Source organism: Podarcis muralis, chromosome 13 (genome assembly GCF_964188315.1).
Source record: "Podarcis muralis chromosome 13, rPodMur119.hap1.1, whole genome shotgun sequence".
Taxonomy (NCBI): Eukaryota; Metazoa; Chordata; class Lepidosauria; order Squamata; family Lacertidae; genus Podarcis; species Podarcis muralis.
The window spans coordinates 12,228,084-12,247,215 of record NC_135667.1 but is presented as its reverse complement, the minus strand read 5'-3'; the positions used below and the strand labels follow the sequence as shown (position 1 = coordinate 12,247,215).

General features: G+C 45.7%; 2 protein-coding genes across 7 annotated transcripts in view; one reads left to right on the top strand and one right to left on the bottom strand.

The window, feature by feature from the left end:
* Window positions 1–7,322, top strand: part of ADCY4 (adenylate cyclase 4) — a 70,511-nt gene extending 63,189 nt beyond the window's left edge. For all 5 annotated transcript variants that reach the window (XM_028702252.2, XM_028702255.2, XM_028702254.2 and 2 more), the window contains exons 24-26: window positions 319–433; window positions 3,498–3,622; window positions 5,026–7,322. In XM_028702252.2, the coding sequence (XP_028558085.2) occupies window positions 319–433; window positions 3,498–3,622; window positions 5,026–5,178 (393 nt within the window). In that variant the 3' untranslated portion in view covers window positions 5,179–7,322. The remainder of the gene's footprint in view (window positions 1–318; window positions 434–3,497; window positions 3,623–5,025) is intronic.
* A 1,066-nt stretch (window positions 7,323–8,388) lies between these two features.
* LTB4R (leukotriene B4 receptor) lies at window positions 8,389–18,304 on the bottom strand. 2 transcript variants are annotated; one of them, XM_028702262.2, is made up of 2 exons: window positions 17,601–18,304; window positions 8,389–11,281 (listed from the first exon to the last, which is right to left on the bottom strand). In XM_028702262.2, the coding sequence occupies exon 2, from the start codon at window positions 11,246–11,248 to the stop codon at window positions 10,154–10,156; it is 1,095 nt and encodes a 364-aa protein (XP_028558095.2). In that variant the 5' UTR covers window positions 11,249–11,281; window positions 17,601–18,304; the 3' UTR covers window positions 8,389–10,153. The 2 variants fall into 2 exon arrangements, with proteins under 2 accessions (XP_028558095.2, XP_028558096.2); XM_028702263.2 differs by lacking the exon at window positions 17,601–18,304 and adding an exon at window positions 11,481–11,950.
* Window positions 18,305–19,132: the final 828 nt, after the last annotated feature.

Genomic DNA, 19,132 nt, shown 5'->3' with positions numbered 1-19,132 from the left:
GAATTGGAGTGGGCCTTGCTGCCTCACTCCTGATACAGCCAATTGGGATGGCTGCCAATGGAGACAATTCCGGAAGGGGAGGAAGCCAACAGCTGTTAGTTCCAGCCAGTCCAACAGCTTTGTTGTCTCAAGGCCAAAGACTTGCTTCTTTCTCCGAGTCGGAGGAAGCCAGGTGGAATGTCAGTCAACTTTTCTTGTCTGAATTTGTATGGTCTGGTTTTTTTTAAAGACTGTATCAGTTAGGCTCCTCTCCTCTTAGTCTTTAATTTTGCCTTCACCTATCGACACATGTTTTTCTTTTCTGGGTGGTCCCTGCAGGATACTGAGCGGAGCTACACCCACCTGGGGACGATGGTGGAATTTGCCATGGCTCTGGCGGCCAAGCTAGACATGATCAACAAACACTCTTTCAACAGTTTCAAGCTTCGTGTGGGTGAGTGAGGCGAGTGGGATCTGAGAAGACTCCTCTTCAAATATCACCTCAGTCAGAGGCGCCAACTTGTGAGGGAGGTTGGGGCAGGGGCAACATCGCGTGTGTAGCATTGCATGTGATGTCAAATGCATGACATCATGACGTCGTGTCAGGACATCGGAGGAGCCAGGGGGCAGAGCCGAGCATGGTAGCAGTATGCCTTCAATGGCCGGAGGTGGCTCCTCTTTCGCCTCCTTCTGCCACCCCCACTGGCCGTGTGCTGCTTTCCCCTCCTTCCCCTCTGCGGCTGGAAGAGAAGGAGTTGGCCACTGATGCCCTGCCACACACAGCTCTGCACTTGGCCCTGATTTTTTTTAACGTGGGGGCCTGACCCCCCAAAAAATTATTGCCCCCCGAAAGGGTTGGACCCCAGGAATTTGCACCCCTGACCCCAGCCACGAATTCAGCATGTGACAGAGACAAATTATTACATTTGATAAAGACAAACACAGTATATATAGTGTGTGTGTGTGTGTGTGTGTGTGTGTGTGTGTGTGTGTGTGTATATATATATATATTTGCTTTCGTAGATTTTCACGGGTATAGGTATGCAGGTTTTGGTGTCCTCGGGTGTCTTCGCTCTGTTCCAGTAACAAGAAGCCGAAAGCACCAGCCTGAAGATGACGAGTGAGACCTCGTCGAAACGTCGCCTAGACACCCCAACTTTTACACGGGAAGACACCCGAGGACACCAAAACCTGCATATATATATATATATATATATATATATATATATATATATATATAGCATTTAAATGCACCTATTCTTCTCTTTGATGAGTTGTTGTTGTTGATTCATTTATCATTCACTCTCTGGTCCCAGAGAGGGTTACAGCACTAAAAACAATCTTAAAAACAATCTGCAACAATTTACAACCATACAATTAGGTGGCTTCTAAAAACATATACCTGCAAGCATGGAAAGTCAGGGTAAAGAGCCATGTCTCTAGCATTCTCTGAAAGCTGTATAATGAAGGCTCCAGATACACCGCTGTGGGGAGGGAGTTCCACATCTATGGGGCTGCCACAGAGAATGTCCTGGGGACATTGAGGATGCCTTGAGGATGGAGGAACTACCAACGGGGTTTCCTTTATCAAACTCAACACCTGAGAGGGTCTTCAGGGAAGGAGGTGGTCTTCTAGATATTTGGCGCCCACATTGTTTAAGGGATTTAAACATCAACTCTAGTACTGGGGTAAGGAACATCTGGCTCCAAGGCCCATTTGTCCTGCCAGGCCATTTGACCAAGTCACACCCACTTTCCTCACACCTCTGAGGTCTGGGGTAAGTAAAGTTGTGCCTGGACCAAGAAAGGTGAATGCAGCAAAATGATTCTAAGTCCAGATTATCAGTTGACTTTTGAGGCTTCAAAGCACCAACAGTCATCAGTGGTTAGAGAGAAACATGCATAGGCAAAGTCCCAACCATCTGATGGGATCAGCTGTGCTAGAGGATTCCCCATCGGAAACCCCCTTGCGCAACTGAGGGGGCTGCAGGAAACATTCGAAGAGCTTCCTCCAATGCTTTGAGTGCAAGCTGCTTTCTGAGAAAAGGGGAGGAGTACTGAAATCTCCCCCCCCCCTTTCCACAGAAAGCAGTGTCAATTCAAAGCACTTCCCCCAGGGCTTAGAATGCAAGCTGTTCTTTTCTGCAGAAGGAACAACGTTCTGCATTTCGGAGCATTTCCCTCTCTGCTGAAACTTCAAACCGATTCCTGGAACTGCTGGTCAGCTGATCAGCAACGACAAGGAGCCTCTGTGAAGACATGCTCTCAGCAACAATCAGCTCATTGGCGCAGAAAGTTCATTTCTGGCAGCAGTTGCTGTGACCACCGATTAGCTGATTGGCAGCTACAGCAACCTCCTTTGAACCGTATCAGTCACCTGACATCATTATGGTATCAGGTGACTGAAAGGTGGGCGGTTTGCTGGCCAGGTCCAGTTCCCTGATCCCCATTCTAGCAGAAACTGGCTGTGTGCACAGCACTTACTGGCTGGTGCCTATGCTGTCACCAAGAAACCTCCCTTCCCCAGCCCAGTGCTGCAAAGTAATGGATAAACTGCTAAACCAGGGGTGGGTTTTGGGAAACCTTCAGAAAATGGAAGGGAGGCATTCCATACACAACACGGAGACTATAAACTGTTTTGAACATTACTCCACAGGCCTGGTATAACCTTCCTCCAACCGGGAGCCCTCCAAATGTGTTGGACTATGACTCCCATCATCCCTGTCTTTCTAGCTTGGGCTGATGGGAGTTGCTATTCAACATGTGGAGGACCGCTACTTCCCCACTTTTGTCGTAAACACTCACAAAGTGATCTTAAGGATTCAAGGAAGGGAGTGTGTGGGCCTCTCCGTGAGAAGATGGGGAAAGGGCAGGATTAAGAGATCAAACAGTGTTTGATTGGCTGGCACACCTGCCTGTCATTTCAGTTGTGAAGGCAATGGAGGAGGCAGCAGCAGATGTTTAAAGGTAAAGGTAAAGAGACCCCTGACTGTTAAGTGCAGTTGCAAACGATTCTAGGGTTGTGGCGTCATCTCAATTTGCTGGCCAAGGGAGCCGGCGTTTGTCCGCAGACAGCTTGCAGGTCATGTGGCCAGCAGGACTAAGCCGCTTCTGGCGAACCAGAGCAGCGAACGGAAACGCCATTTACCTTCCTGCCAGAAGACCTATTTATCTACTTGCATTTTGACGTGCTTTCGAACTGCTAGGTTGGCAGGAGCTGGGACCGAGCAACAGGAGCTCACCGCGTCATGGGGATTCGAACCACCGACCTTCTGATCCGCAAGCCCTAAGCTCTGTGGTTTAGACCACAGCGACACCTGCGTCCTAACAGATGTGTAGGGCCACACAAAAAGCCAACTGATTACATTTGGCCCAGATTGACCCCCCAGCCTAAAGCCCTTGCTGAATTCCCACCAGCCCCTCCTAAAAATAATTAATAATACTTGCTGACCATAGGTATGCAGTCTTTAATCCACTGTATATCAGTGTCCCCAACCTCTATGGTATCTTTTTTTCAGGTATAAACCATGGACCGGTTGTGGCAGGCGTGATTGGAGCCCAGAAACCCCAATATGATATTTGGGGGAACACAGTCAATGTGGCCAGCAGGATGGAGAGCACGGGAGTGCTGGGGAAGATACAGGTAGGGCTTTTAAAACACAGCCTGTGGTTTCTTATGTGGCCCCCAGCACCACCTGAAACTTCCCTGTACTTCCCTTCTATCAGTGTGCCTCACCTATTAAAAAAAAAGTTTCCTCTTTCTAAGTAGTTTCTGAATGATAGTGTTTTATTTGGATGGATTGTTGGGTGGTGGGCAGCAGGGGGTGTGAGTTACTTCCTGGTTATATGGCTTGGCATAAAATATGTTTTCCCCCTAGCTTCCTGAGAACAAACTTGTGTAGGACACTGAAGTCAGAAAGGAAATACATCCAGTTGTTTTTCAGAATAGTAGCTGGCTGTTGTCAGCCACGCAGGTGTAACAACAACAACAACAACAACAACAACAACAACTTATTTATTTATTTATACCCTGCCCATCTGGCTGGGTTTCCCCATCTGCTCTGGGCGGCTCCCAACAGAATATTAAAAACATGATAAAACATTAAACATTAAAAACTTCCCTAAACAGGGCAGTCTTCAGATGTCTTCTAAAAGTCAGATAGTTGTTCATTTCCTTAACATCTGGTGGGAGGGTGTTCCACAGGGCAGGCGCCACTACTGAGAAGGCCCTCTGCCTGGATCCCTGTAACCTTACTTCTTGCAGTGAGGGAACTGCCAGAAGGCCCTTGGCGCTGTACCTCAGTGTCTGGGCAGAATGATGGGGGTGGAGACACTCATTCAGATATACTGGGCCAAGGCCATTTAGGGCTTTAAAGGTCGGCACCAATACTTTGAATTGTGCTCTGAAATGTAGTCGCCGGGTTCTGGGAGAAGTGGGTTCTGGAATGTTCTCCAGTGATAATGTGTCTGCCAGCTGCTCTGTCTCTCCCTCTTCTTCTTCTCCCATTATCTCTCAACTACTCTCTTCATCTATGTCTGAGCTGACCTCAAACCACTGTTGTAAATCTACACTGTCTCCCTCTTCTCTGGAAGGTTCAGGAGGAGGAGGGGGAGGCGGTCTCCACTATTCCTCCTCTGATGTCCAGTCCCTGACACACACCTGTTGGGAGAAAGATTTGGCTCACCAGCAAATATCCAGTCCCCACCTACCCCAGCGAAATGAAACCTCCATATTCAAAACCAGTGTGACTTTGCATACCAGTCACTGGGAACCAAGCAGCAGGAAAAAGGTTCATCTTTTAGTATAGTAACTGGAGAGGTGTGAGGGAGCAACGTACACTGGAATCATAACCTGTCATGGGTTCGGAATTATGACATCTACTAGTAAAGGCCTACCAATGAACAAAATAAAAATTAGGGGAGTATTTTCGTTGTGGCCATTTTCACCTAACCCAACCAAAAGCAACCAAGTTTTGACCAGATTTCTGTATGTTTTGCAATTGACCATTCTCTTTAACAGTCTCCTCCTCTCTTCTTTCCACACAGGTCACAGAAGAAACAGCCAAGGCCTTGGAGACACTCGGTTACACTTGCTCCCTTCGTGGGGTTATAAAGGTGAAAGGCAAAGGTGAACTTCGAACATACTTCGTCTGTACAGACACGACCCGGCCTGGCCCCCAAGCACCTATGCTGAGCTGAGTTTCTGGGAACGAAACTGTGACAAGCACCGGATTGGGGGGGGGGGTGGGATTCCCTAGAGACAGCTGCAGGTGCTTCTTCCAGCCACTTGGGGGCAGCAGGAGGCTTAACTCTAACTGACCTCTCTAGCACTGGATTTCCCGCAAGTCTTTGTGCTCCATGCTTGGGGTTCATGGGCTCTCACAAACTATGTGTGTCATAAATGGACTGGCTGTCGGAGGAAGATTGAACCCTGGGGGCTGGGGAAAGACCCCCAAGGACACACCACACATGTAAAACTACTGTGAGCTGGAGAAAGTTGCTCAAGTACATTTGCCCCTTTTGAAAAACAAACGAAACCAAAACCCTACCTCTACAATCAATGACCAATACACCTCTGTGTTTTCCTGCTGTGACAAAAACAGACCTTGCTGTTGACTCACCTAGAACTCTTTAAGGGCACCTCAAATGGCCAAGTAGGGCTTTATCCCACTTCACAGAAGGAAGACAGCAACTCTGCAATCAAGTTGGATGCTTCCCAAACCTTATTTGAAGAACCTTCAGTCCAGCTGTTTGATCTAAACCGGTAGTTTAAGGAGCACCTTCAACCGTCCTTTAGCAAGGCTGCTAAACTAAACTAAGCTCAGCTCAGCTCCCAAGCCCAAAACATTGTTTCCAGTCATTTTATGAAGGTGCTTAATCCCCACCCAGTCTGTTAAGCAGGGGCCAATCACAGTGTGGCTTCTTGAAACCACGGGGTTTGGTAGGGACTGGGTGTGGGTTGGGGGATGTCTGAACAGGCATTTCCTGTATCAGCAGTGGGGAGCTTTCATCCTAGGGGCCTAATCAGACCCACCAGACCTCCCCATTTGGCCTGAGAGGCTGTTTCAGCCAAGCTGGACACAGACTGGCAGATGTCCGAACAGGCATACCTTACACGAACAGAGACGGAAGTAATTTGGGGAAACGGGGGGGATACAGCTAGGACTATGGTCCCACTACTGGGTTGTAGTCGTCTATTGTAGACAAGGGATGAGGCTGGTTCAGTATTGCCGCCATCACTCATCTGGTTCCTTTAGGTTGTCACACAAGAAACCAATATTTCCCCAGTTTCTTTCTAGGCCAGTTTCTCTTCTGCCCTGCCCTGCCCTCTTCCTCTCCTGATTGTGGCATGTGTCTTTACCCTCCTTTTCACGTGCAGGTGCTGCAGGGTTTGAAAGTGATGTAATGTCGGGGAACAGCCTCCCCCTTTTCATTCAAGGAATGGATTCTCACCCGTGGTCAGTTTTGATTTTGTGGGAAGGGAGAGGGAAGCATACAGTACACAGTTTAAGGCCTTAGACCCGAGACCTGGGACACAGCTGTTGCCAAGTAGCTCAGAGGGGGCCTAATTCAGCTCTCCTCCCCAGTCACCTTACTAGTTAATGAGTCGACACTTCGACCATGCTTTCAGCCAAATGGGAACCCTTTATAGTATGCACCGCATCTCACACATTGCTCTAGTGTCGCACTGGAAGCAGCATGTGTGAATCAGGTGGGGATACGTCTTGTCCACAGGCCAGATGTTGCCCTTCATGTCTCTCCATCCAGCCCTTGGGACTTTCCTTGGGCCACGCCCCTCTGTCCAGGCCACACCCCTCACTGGTCCTGCTCCACACCTTTGAATGCTTTTGCCTGGCTGGAATATGCCATTGAACTGTGACCAGGTCTCTTGCTTCCTGGATAGAGGAAGGAGAGATTTAGGGGATAAAGGGAATTTAGAGTGCTGTATAAGGGCAAGAGTCTCACCCATTGCTCCACCCACTGTTGCTCCTGGCCCTGCCCACCACTGGTAGGTGCCCCTCCAATGAAGGTTACCCACAAAGGAACGTGCTTCTCAAGCTGAGAAACATCCCATGCCCCCTGTGTGAATCCTATTCCCCAGGATCTGACCAAAACCAGAATATCTTGCAAGTCCAAAGGCATGGCTGAAAATCCTCTGTGAGGTTGCAAGCGATTGTGGACTGGACTGGAGCGATGACTCGTCAGGCCATCAGGTGCCTTTTCAAGAGATGAGCTGCTCCCTTTCTCCTTGCAAGGAGGAAGAGGTGCAAGTGGAATCAGAGCCGACCTATTTAAGTTCTTGCAGAAATAAACAGCGTGGTATATATTTTATTTGTAAATAACGGTGTCTCTTAAGCGTTTCTTTCGTTGGCTTTGTTCTGCTCTTTTAAAAGAAAAAAGAAAACACTGACACTTTCAAAGTTCTAAACTTTTGTCCTGGTGTTAATTTTTGATCCTGCCTGCCACTACAGTGGTGCCTCGCAAGACGAAATTAATCAGTTCCGCAAGTCTCTATGTCTTGCGGTTTTTTCGTCTTGCGAAGCACGGCTATTAGCGGCTTAGCGGCTATTAGCGGCGTAGCGGCTTAGCAGCTATTAACGGCTTAGCAGCTTATTGGCTTTAAGAAAAAGGAAACAAACTCGCAAGAACTCGCAAGACGTTTCGTCTTGCGAAGCAAGCCCATAGGGAAATTCGTCTTGCGGAACGACTCAAAAAACGGAAAACTCTTTCGTCTTGCGTGTTTTTCGTCTTGCGAGGCATTCGTCTTGCAAGGTACCACTGTATTGAATTCCCAAACAGTAGGGCTGGAGAATCTTAGAGTACGGTGAGATAAGCTGAACATGCTAAGAGGAATAATAGAACAAAATTTGCTGGAGTAGAGCAGAGCCATAGCTAGGTGATCTTGTGCCCCCTAGCCACAGACAAATTAGCTCTTCTTTCTGCCTCTCCTCTAACTCCCCCCTCCATCCATTGAATTCCTTACGCACTTCACCATGTAATGAATTCTTTCACAGAAAATCCAATACTTAATTATATTTCTTAGCCGATTTTGCACCCCCCTGCCTGTGCCCCTGGTGGGGTCCTTCCTCACTGCCCCCTAGCTACAGCCCTGGGGTGGAGTCTTCCTTGCCTCTGAGAGGGCTGGAAAGGGCTTGACTTTTCCAAGACTCTATTGCCACCTTTTCAATGGTAGGGATCACATTTTTGTGAAATTTGTGAAACGGGTTTTTGTTGCATGTACCTTTCTTTCAATAAGGGATAGATGAGAAATTTGTTCATTCCATGCTTTTAAGCGAACTGACCACCACCTTTCCTCACAGATTAATAATATGGATATACAAATACTTATTTGTCAGAATTTGCACCTCTCCAAATTTTGCGACACAGATAGCAAAAAGCCCACTGAAGCATGTCTTAAAATACATATTTTATTATAAAATGTGTTCAACAGTGTGTACATTGAGATAAAATATGTATTTAAATTTTTTGATATAATCATATTTAAGTGTGTATTCAAATACAGATTTCCATACAGACTGGTTGCTTTTTTTTAATGCCGATTGATGCAGATGCAGAATAGAAAGGATTTATGAATTAGCACATGTAAAACTGAAAACAGACTCGAAATTAATGGTTCCATCCATTCTTACTTCAAAGGGATTGAGGGCTGCTTGTGAGTGTCCCTGCTTTCATTCTAGAAATCCCTCTCTAGTGATCTGCAATCTATAACCTCCCCAGATGCCAGCAGTTCCTGAAAGCCTTGTGATGTCCTCAGCTAGGCTTTCCTCTAAATACGCAAAGCAGAAGTGGCTCACCAGGTGGAACTATGCATAATTCTGGGCAGGTGCATCACTGTTGCTTATGAGGAAGGAAAACGGGGAGGAAGTGAGACAGTCAGGGCAGTGCAAACTCCCTCCCAGTCCCCTGATTTTTCCTTATATACAATAAATACAGTCACATAGGACTCCCTCTCCGTGGTACAATGGGAAAACTGGTTTTCCTAATGGTCTTGAGTATTTTCTGGGGCTGCTATACACCCGGTATTTCCCAGACATAGCTGGGATTTGTCTTTCAAAAATGGGTGAAATTTTCGCAAAGCAGCTGAAATGTACGGGGAAACAACTTTTCTGTCCAAATTTTCACTTTTGGAAATATGGCAAGTTTGAAATAATGTTAAGTCTCCATCAGATGTACTGCACTGATTTTTTGGTACTTCTATTATGCCTATTGAATTGATGATGATGATTTTTAAAAACCATTTATTGAAGTGAATCAAACAAACCTAATTTTTATTCAGTGTAGACTCACTGAAATTAATGAATATGACTAATTTAGGTCCATTAATTTTAATGAGTCTGCTCTTAGTAAAGCTTAGTTAATACTACCCACAAATACATCTTTTCACCTTTCACTGCTAAGGTAAGCTTGACCCTCCATATACCCACTGAAATCGTAAATTCTAAAGCACCCTGAGGATGAGATAGAAAAACTGAAGCATATTTTGTGAGGTAAGAAAAACTTTTAAAAGATTGGAGGCCAGGTTTCAGCATGCGCAAAGAGAGAGCAAGTGCCAATACAGCGATTCGGGTTTGTGACCAATTTGAGTCATATTCAGAGTAGACTCGTTGAAATAAATGAGCATGGCTAATTAAGGCACCTTCGTTTCAGTCCGTCTACTCTAACTTAGAGTACAGCTACAACCCCTAGATGCTTAGGTGGGCTAATGTGGTATGTGAGACACTCCATATGTTCAATGCCCTCTCTTTGGCTACCTGTAGACCTTGCTTTTTAACCAAACAGTGTCCATTTATGGTGCCTAAATGTTTGTACTGAATAATCAAAAAGCCCTATGTAGTTTCTGTAATGCATTTTCAGTTAGGGCGTCACAGTTTTGAGGTGCTGGGTGCGCAATATTTTGAGGAAGCTGGTTGCTAGGCCTGAGAGCGAGCGCTTTGAGGGAAATCTCAATACGACAGCTGTGTGCCTCGAATTGAAATCTTCACGCCACACAGCAGATTACAGATGTGTGGGACCTGCGTATCTCAGATAAAGGGTAACTGGGGGATGGATGGAAAGAGAGGCCATTTCTAGCACGCAATATGAAACCATGATGGGTCAGACAATCCATTTGTGCATGCACAGAATCCACGCCACTCCACAAAACAGTAGGCTTTCAAGGTGACTTGAGAGGTTTAAAAGTATCTTCATGTTCTCGAGATGATCCATTCTCCACTGGGTTAGTAGACATGGTCATAGACTCGGGACTCACATTATTTAAGGTGGCCAACTTGGCGTCTGCCTGGTACTGATGGTCCCGGCTGGTACCACGCCTGTAGCTGGACACTTCTGAGGCAGTTCCTTCAAAGAGTTTGGCCATGAATCCAAAGCCGGCTGATCGAATGAAAGAGCTGCCGCTGAAGGCATAAAGGATGGGGTTGACGCTACTGCTGAAGAAGGCGAGAGCCACCAAGGTCGGCCTAGCCATCTTAGCGGCTTTTTTGACATTTTCAGAGCCGCTCCACACAGCAGCCACATCCAGAAGGTTCACCGTGTGATACGGGAGCCAGAAAATAGCAAAGGCCAGCACGATAAGTCCGATGAGGTGGTTTGTACGGCGTTTCCGACGGAAACGGGTCTCCTTCAGCCGTAGGCCGATGGTTCCATAGCTGTAGAGCACGGCAACAAAAGGCACCACAAACCCAGTGATGGTTTCGAAGAGATTGTGGAAGATCAAATGATTGGTTGTGGGATGAAGGATTAAACAAATATACCTATTTCCCCAAAAAATCACCTTTCTGAAGAAAAGTACAGGGATGGCCAAGAAAACAGCAGCCAACCAAATTGCCAAAACCAGAAGCCATGTGGTGCGTTTGGTGCGTATCTTCTGTGAGATGAAGGGCTTGGAGATAGCTAAGCAGCGGTCCAAGCTCATGAGGGCAATGAGAAACACGCTGCCGTACATGCTGACCCCACAGATGTAATGGCAGGCTTTGCAGACCGCCTCGCCGAGTTCCCAGTTCCCAGCGCTTAGAAACCGCAGGAATACGGGCGCCGTGAGCAGCACTGCCAAGTCAGCGATGGCCAGGTGAAGGATGAGGAGGCATGTGACCGTACGCTTGCGGACAACGCAGCCTGCGCTCCAAACCACAAAAGCATTGCCAGGGAAGCCCAGAATGAAGGCGAGAGAGAGCACAGTTAGGCCAACTGTTGCGCCTGGCAAGGGCGATAGCGCTGATGTTGCATTCTGGGTGATGTTGGAAGCGCTCATGGTCCTCTTGGGTGGCAGACAGCAGTGGAGGAACTGTGTAGGGAAGAAGAAGGGAGAGAAACATCAACAGAATTTTATGACTGTGGGCACACATTTTATTCTCGAGGCAAACTTGGACCAGAGCTTGATTAGCATTTTTCTAATGCATTCTATCTCATCAAGCAGCTTTGAGACTATTTTTCCTTTTCTGCAAAGCGACTGCTAAATGTAACCATGCACATGCTAGTGTTACCAGACAAAAGTCTGTTTTCCTCGGTTCCCAAAGCCGGTTAAGGATGCACAATGAGTGGAAAGGTTCGAGTCTTTCTTGCTGTAGCGATAGTGGCTCAGTTTGGTTTGCTCTCCAAAAAGACTGAGCAAAACAACACTCGAGGCAGAAAACATTTCTACAGGGTTGCAGAGCATGACCGCACCCATGCCTGATTCCCCCCACTGCTCCCGAACTTGCTCTTGACACCAGGTGCTAATTGCTGATAAGCTAAAAGGCTTGCCTGAAGCCCTATCTGATTTGGTTGTTGCTCTCTACTTGCAGAGCATTGCTTTTAATATGAACTTTCAGCTTGCTGATGAGCCGAACTGGTGGCGTTTGGGCTGGAACCTGAGAAGTTATCCCCCTCGATAGAGCCAGACCACTGGGTTCACCCAACCTGGTGGTGTGCACACTGACCAGGAGCTCTCCATACTTCAGAGCTAGGATATTTAAACAGGAGCTTCCTTGAGGTTTTGTAGCCCTGTTTAGGGAAGCTTTTAATGTTTAATAGACTATTGTATTTTAATATTCTGTTGGAAGCCGCCCAGAGTGGCTGGGGAAACCCAGCCAGATGGGAGGGGTATAAATAAATAAATAATAATAATAATAATAATAATAATAATAATTATTATTATTATTATTATTATTATTATTATTATTATTATTATTATTATTATTTTCTTCTAGCATGGGACCGGTCAGGGGGGCATTCTGCTAGCTCTCTTGCAGATGCTGCTGTTGCTTGCTGCCTCTCCTTAAGCTGTTTCGCTCTTTGATACTGACTTCTCCATCACAAGTTCATACAGAGTTCCCAGGGAAGGGAGAGTCGTCTCCTTATTCTCTGGGTGTTAGCAAGCTAATCAGAGTAGCTAAGGGGGCACTTCTGCTTCACCTGCTGCCAGCCAGCCAAGCCCAGGAGGCCAGGGACTTGTGGGATGGAGGCTTGATGCTGTCCAGTGGGGTGTCGCTAGAGCGTCGGATTAGGACCTGGGAGACGAGGTGTTCAAATCCCTGCTCAGCAGGGACAGCCGAAGATATTTTGGCACCTAAGGCGGACCACAAAATGCAAATTCCCTCCCTGCCAGGGAGGAAGGTGTGAGTGAAGTTGTACAATAGGATCAAGCGGGGAACAAAGATCTACACTGGGATCTGCTGCCACCTGAGGCGGTTGCTTCACCTTGCCTAATGGGTGGGCTGGAGCTGTTCCTCAGGCATGAAGCTCACTGGGTGTGACCTCAGGTTGGTCACCACCCCTCAGCCTAACCTAATTCGCAAGGTCATTTTGAGTATTAAATGGTGGGGAGGGAAGAACCATGGATATTACCTTGAGCTTGAAGAAAAGGTGGGACAGAAATGCAATGCATAGAAATAAATAAGTAATAGAATTGCCCATCGATCTGCTCTTTCTGCTATACTTGGAGCACAAAACTCTTAAGCCATTGAGCTTCGCTTCAAGGGGGCAGGCTTCAAATCTAGCAGAGCAAAATATTTTGTGATTGCTGCCCCCATCCTGCAGCAATGGACTTTCATAGAGGATGTGCCACCTGAATCGACAGTGATGTCCGATGCTGCCTTCAACTAAAAGAACAAAGACTTCTAGTTTCTTTAAAGCCCATGAAGCAACTTCCTTGCAGTTCTTACATAAATGGTGAGGCAACTGTTTTGCGATGGGAGAAAGGGGGAAGTGTGTGTGTGTGTATGCACAGGAATGCATAGGGGTGTGTTTGTGCATGCCCCTCTACCAAGACTCTTCTTGGAGAGGAGCTCCATTGTTTCCCATTTCCCTTTCTGTGTTTGCAAAAACTGTGGAGCAAAAACGTTGCATCAGTGGTGCCTTTTCCTCTTGGAAGATAAAAGCAGCTGGGGGGGTGGATATTGTTGGGTATAAATAACCTTTAGATAAAAGATTAAGTGCAAACACCCATTCTGGTCAGTGCTAGAACCTCAGTAGGTGTGTCTATCTCTGTGCGTACAGACAGATAAATACAATAGATGTAGATATAGATTGTGTATCTATGTATTGCATTTGTATCACATTTGATGGTTTGTTTGCTTATAGTACCAAAGTTCCAACAAATATGTTGGGTTTACCTTGATAAGGTAAAGGTAAAGGACTCCTGGACAGTTAAGTTCAGTCAAAGGCGACTATGGGGTTGCGGTGCTCATCTCGCTTTCAGGCCAAGGGAGCCGGAGTTTGTCCACAGACAGCTTTCCGGGTAATGTGACCAGCATGACTAAACCGCTTCTGGCACAACGGGACACCATGACAGAAACCAGAGCACACATAAACACTGTTTACCTCCCTGCCTCAGCAGTACCTATTTATCTACTAGCACTGGCGTACTTTTGAAGGGCTAGGTTGGCAGAAGCTGGAACAGAACAACGGGAACTCACCCCGTTTACGGGGATTCGATCTGCCGAGCTTCTGATCGACAAGCCCAAGAGGGTCAGTGGTTTAGACCACAGTGCCACCTGCATCCCTGGATAAGGGCTCCATGAGACATAGCATGAGACAAGCACATTCAGACAAACACAAGGTATTATCAGAGCCCAAGGCCACATTCCAGCCAGATCAAAGTGCTCAATGAGGGTTTGAAGCAAGATTGGTGTGGTGTGTGTCTGGGAAGGATGTGTGGCCTAGAGGGGTGTATTTGGGCCCAATGCCTGAGGTTGCCCACCCAGGAGAAGGGTAGTGTACACCAAACACCTGCAGCAGAACTCAAACGCGGGTTGAATGCTGTTCCTAGGGTCTGTCTGTCCCAATGCTCTATGAGTCAAGACTGCTCTCTAGCTGTTTTCTGGCAGGAAAATTGTAGTATTCATGGCAAGTAAATTCCCTGGGGTTACGGTATGCCACGTCATGTGGTTCTTATCACATCCGTTCTTCTTTCTCCAGAATGTGTGGGCTTTGTGGTTTCTCCATGCAAGAACCAAAAATTCAGGGCATCCTCCCTCACCCCCAAACGATACCTGTCAAAGCTGAAACTGAATCAGGTTATTGTCACTTAGAACCTGTTTTTAGAAAGGCTAAGCCTTGCCCCCCCTGTGACAAGAGTGCACTAAGCATACACAGATGGCCTTTGCCATCTCCTATTTAACACACGGGAGTACTTCTGATGTGTATTCCTTCATGTGAAAATGCACATGAATATGTTGGACTTTAAGTGAGGTGAGGTCAGACTAGCAATAATATTGATGGTCAGTTCCATGTAATTATTATTATTATTACTACTACTACTACTACTACAGGCAAAGGGCCTTCTTGGTAGTGGTGCCTGCCCTGTGGAACATCCTCCCATCAGATGTCCAGAGAATGAACAATGATCTGACGTTTAGAAGACATTTGAAGGCAGCCCTGTTTAGGGAAGCTTTTCATGTTTGCTGTTTTATCGTGTTCTGTTGGGAGCTGCCTAGAGTGGCTGGGGAAACCCAGCCAGATGGGCAGGGTATAAATAATAAATTAGTATTAAATTATGATATTATTAAAAAGAAAAGAAAAGTAGCTTCTGAATTAAAAGCAGCCACTTCAATTAAAAGTGGAGGGTTGAGAGTTAGTAGACTTCCTTTTTACCCTGGCTTTTGACAACTGAGATGTGTATATTTCAGGACCCACCCAATTTTTGTGACTATAAGTTGTATTAATTGTTGTTAGCCCTCTCTGGGACCTTAGGGTGGAGGGGAAATATAATAAAAACACAAACACAAACAAGCAAATACAGTCTAGGGATGGGAGCATGAGATTTCACCCATTTAGGAGTACAGGGATGTGACTTTAGTAGCATGCCAAATACTCTCCAAGGACTGGCCTGAGAAAAATGGGTGAAGACAGAGAGCTGCTGTGTCTAGTTCTGGCGAATTAAGGAAGAGGTAGACAAATTGGAATAGCTTCAAAGGAGGGCAATGAAGATGGTCAGTGGTATGGAAACAAAGTTCTCTGAGTTAAGGGTGACAGAACTGAGCTTATTTAGCCTGGAGGAGGGAAGACTATGAGGGGAGAGGACGGTACTCCAGATCCCTGAGGGTCTAGGGACGAAAGGGAAATTCAATTCAGTTCACATTTAAATCTGAATTTATCAAATTGGAACTTTCCGAAATAATACGCAAAACACAGCCAACCTTCAGAATTCTCACTTATACAAAATGCACCATGTAGTTCTCCAACCAAAGAACATTCACAACAATGCATACAGTATGTTGGGGAGAAGTATGGGGAAGAATGAATATATTAATGAAAACAAGATACAAAAGTGCATCAGTAGAATTTGCTTGCAGACATGAGCGCATTAGTCAAAACTGCATACAAACATGTTTATTAGAGAAAAATTCACACAAAAATGCTAGAGAATTTTCACGAGGACTTAGTAAAAGGAAATAGGTAGCAAATTTGAGGGGGTTGGGGTTGGGGGGGACCCTGAGAATCTGACAGATCTTTCCACCTGTGCAAAGGAGAGGTTGTTCTCTGCTAGTGCAAGAGGCTGGAGCTGGATTCTCATGTGCTTAAAGTTTCAGGAGGATAGAGATCAGTTGAACATTAGGAGAAACCTCTTAATGACTTAAAGGGGTGATGAGTGAATATGTAAATTTTTGTTTCTCCCAGTTTCTCATATATTTTTTTTTCAGTTCTCCACATTTCCTTATCAGTTTACAATATATATTTTTATCCCGCCCAAAGGAAGGCCTCCTGAAAAATTTTCAGCATTCTTGTCTGAATTTTTCAATCTTGCTTAATATTCACATTTTTGCAAAGCAATTTCCCCCAATATGTGTTGGGTTCATGAATAAAGGCATATTTTATCCTAGCACATACACCGACGCACACATTATGTGGCTGGATAATGACCTTGCTAAATCTGAAGAGGTGTGAATTTTGGAGGATGACTGTGTTTCAGTCTGCATATTGTTTCGGAAAATGAAAATTATGTAAGTTTGGTTTTAAATGGAAACAAATGAATTTCTCCACCATCCCATCTCAGATGCATGTGCCAGTGGTCAAATCCACACCATCCATGTAAAACACATGGACTCCAGGGAACTGTAGTTTTGGCTTTACACAGAGCTACAATTCCCAGCACCCTTAACAAACTACAGTTCCCAGGATTCAGGCTGTGTGAAATCATGTGTTTTAAATGTATGGATGCAACCCAGTGTTTGCTGGGGTTAGGGTATATAGGACTGAAGCCACAGTACAGATTCAAAACAGGGCTGCAGATACTTAGTCAATTCATTAAACCACAGATTAAGCCACTGAAAATAGTGAAAAAACCCACAGCAATTAAATTTAAAATATTTTGGTCAGATATATTTTGATCCAACTAAGCAGCAGATGAATTTGTTAAAATTATGGTTCATTAATTTTCCAGGTGATGAAAACAACCGCCCCCCCCCAAAAATCTAGCATGCTCGTCCCCACAACCCCTCACCCAAATCACTACTTTATTTAAGGCAATGTAAGGTGGGGGGGGGGGGCTGAAAAAAGGCTAAGGAGAACTATTTTAGTGAGTTGTGATGGTAAAGTGTTTCAGATCCCTACATAGCCATGAGTGACTATAGCTCTTTGTCTCAGCAGGCTGCCCTACCTCACAGGGTTCTTGTGCAGATAAGGATGGGAGAATATCTTGCACACACCCTTTGTGCACTTGGAGAAAAGGTGGAATAAACAGTCCAATCAATCAATCAATCAATCAATCAATCAATCATAACATGCATGCCACACATGGTCAAAGGAACCCTTCATTTTTGTTATGGCTCCACATCTTCCAGAACCTCACCTGCCGTTGAGAAAGGTCCCTGTAAATTCCCACTGCAGCAATTCTGCCTGGCTTAAATTATGCCCTGTTAAGGACGCCTCCTGCTTTTCACTCTGATTGTTGTCCCATTACAGGTATACCAAAGGAAACACTGCCTTATACGAAATCAGACAATCTAGCTCAGCCGGCTCTCCACTGACTTGCAGCCTCTTTCCAGGGTTCCAGAGACAGGGGGGTCTCCCCTATCCCTACCTAGAAATTCCAATGGATTGAACATGGGTCTTTGTGCATGCAAAGCAGCTCTTCTGCCATTGACCTACAGTCCTTCTCCAAAGAACCCGCCAGCCCCTCTTACCCTTTTGGACTTTGAAATCTCTCTGTCTGCCACCGACTTCTCCAGCCGTCTGTGCCCCGAGGCTCGGCTCGTTTCTATATTTGCATATCACCACTTGCGGAGGTGGTGAATGTGGGTCTGTTTGTTTGTTGCCTCGCTTTCTTTCTTAATGACTTCCACGGACCCCCAAGAGGAAGTGAGCTGACAAGTTTCACAAGAGTTGAGTAAGTGATGGGAGGAAACGGTTCTGGCGATGGGGTTAGCCACCGGGCCGGAAAGGTGAAGTAGTGAGAGGGATGGAGGTAGAGCCACTGGTTTCATTCCTCCTGCAAAAGAACGGGCTCGCAGTCTTAGATCCAGCTTTGTGACTAGAGAATCAGGCAGCCTCAGTCGTTTTAGAGTGTGTTTCACAAACTTCATCTGGGGCTATTTCTGGGCAGTAGTAGCCTGGCCACAATGTTCCACATTCCGGTAGCCTCCAGGTTAGATGACTGCAGTGTGATCTACATGAGGCTGCCCTTGAAGATGATGATGATATTATTATTATTATTAAATATTTATTATTCATACCCCACCCATTTGGCTGGGTTCCCCCAGCCACTCTGGGTGGCTCCCAACAGAATATTAAAAGCACGTTAAAACATCAAACATTAAAAACTTCCCTAAACAGGGCTGCCTTCAGATGTCTTCTAAAAGTCAGATAGTTGTTTATTTCCTTGACATCTGATCGGAGGGCATTCCACAAGGAGGGTGCGACTACTGAGAAGGCCCTTTGCCTGGTTCCCTGTAACCTCACTTCTTGCAGGGAGGGAACCTCCAGAAGGCCCTCAGCGCTGGATCTCATATTATTTGTCTCACTATCTGCTGTGGAAAAAATACATCACCTACATAATTATTTGTGTCAGTTACTTTGTCATTACATTATTCTGCCCAATTCATTACAATGCGAACACAATGCAAATTTTGGGAGTAATCAATTATGTATCATTTGCAGACTGAAAACAACAGCAGCAAGTGCTGATTGTGTTCAATAGGTTGGTTTCTGTTCTGGACTTGGGATGAATAAGAAAACCTTGGCAGTTTCTGCTCATGTTTCTGTTTTCATCAGATTTCTCTGGCATTGCTATGCCTAGGGCAGCAAAGAATAGTTTGGGGTCAGCCCTGCAAATCTGGATAGCACCAATGAATTGTAGAACGGAATACAGTGCTCCAAATAAAATAGTGCTTTCCAACGTCACTTACGCTAGAATGTGCTAAAAATTTGCGACAAAACAAACACAGCATTAGGCATTGAGGAAAAGTTATTGGTTGACAATGTTGCTTATCAGTTGCTAACATAACTGAGTCAGATAAGATAAAATGTTTCCAGAGCGGACTGATTAAAAAGGGCACAGTTAGCGAGCCGTTGTGCAAAACATGCTAGGCAAGTGCAGGAAATAAACAGCAGTCAATATAAGGCATGCTAAATTGCAGAAGTGTCAAAACAATAGGTTTCTTAAGCACAATAGCTGGTGCAAAGAGTCTGGGAGTTTCCAAATCTAACACATTCTTGA

Bases quoted from the DNA above. Each gene is read 5' to 3' on its own strand.
- LTB4R (XM_028702262.2), bottom strand. From the start codon at position 11,248: ATGAGCGCTTCCAACATCACCCAGAATGCAACATCAGCGCTATCGCCC.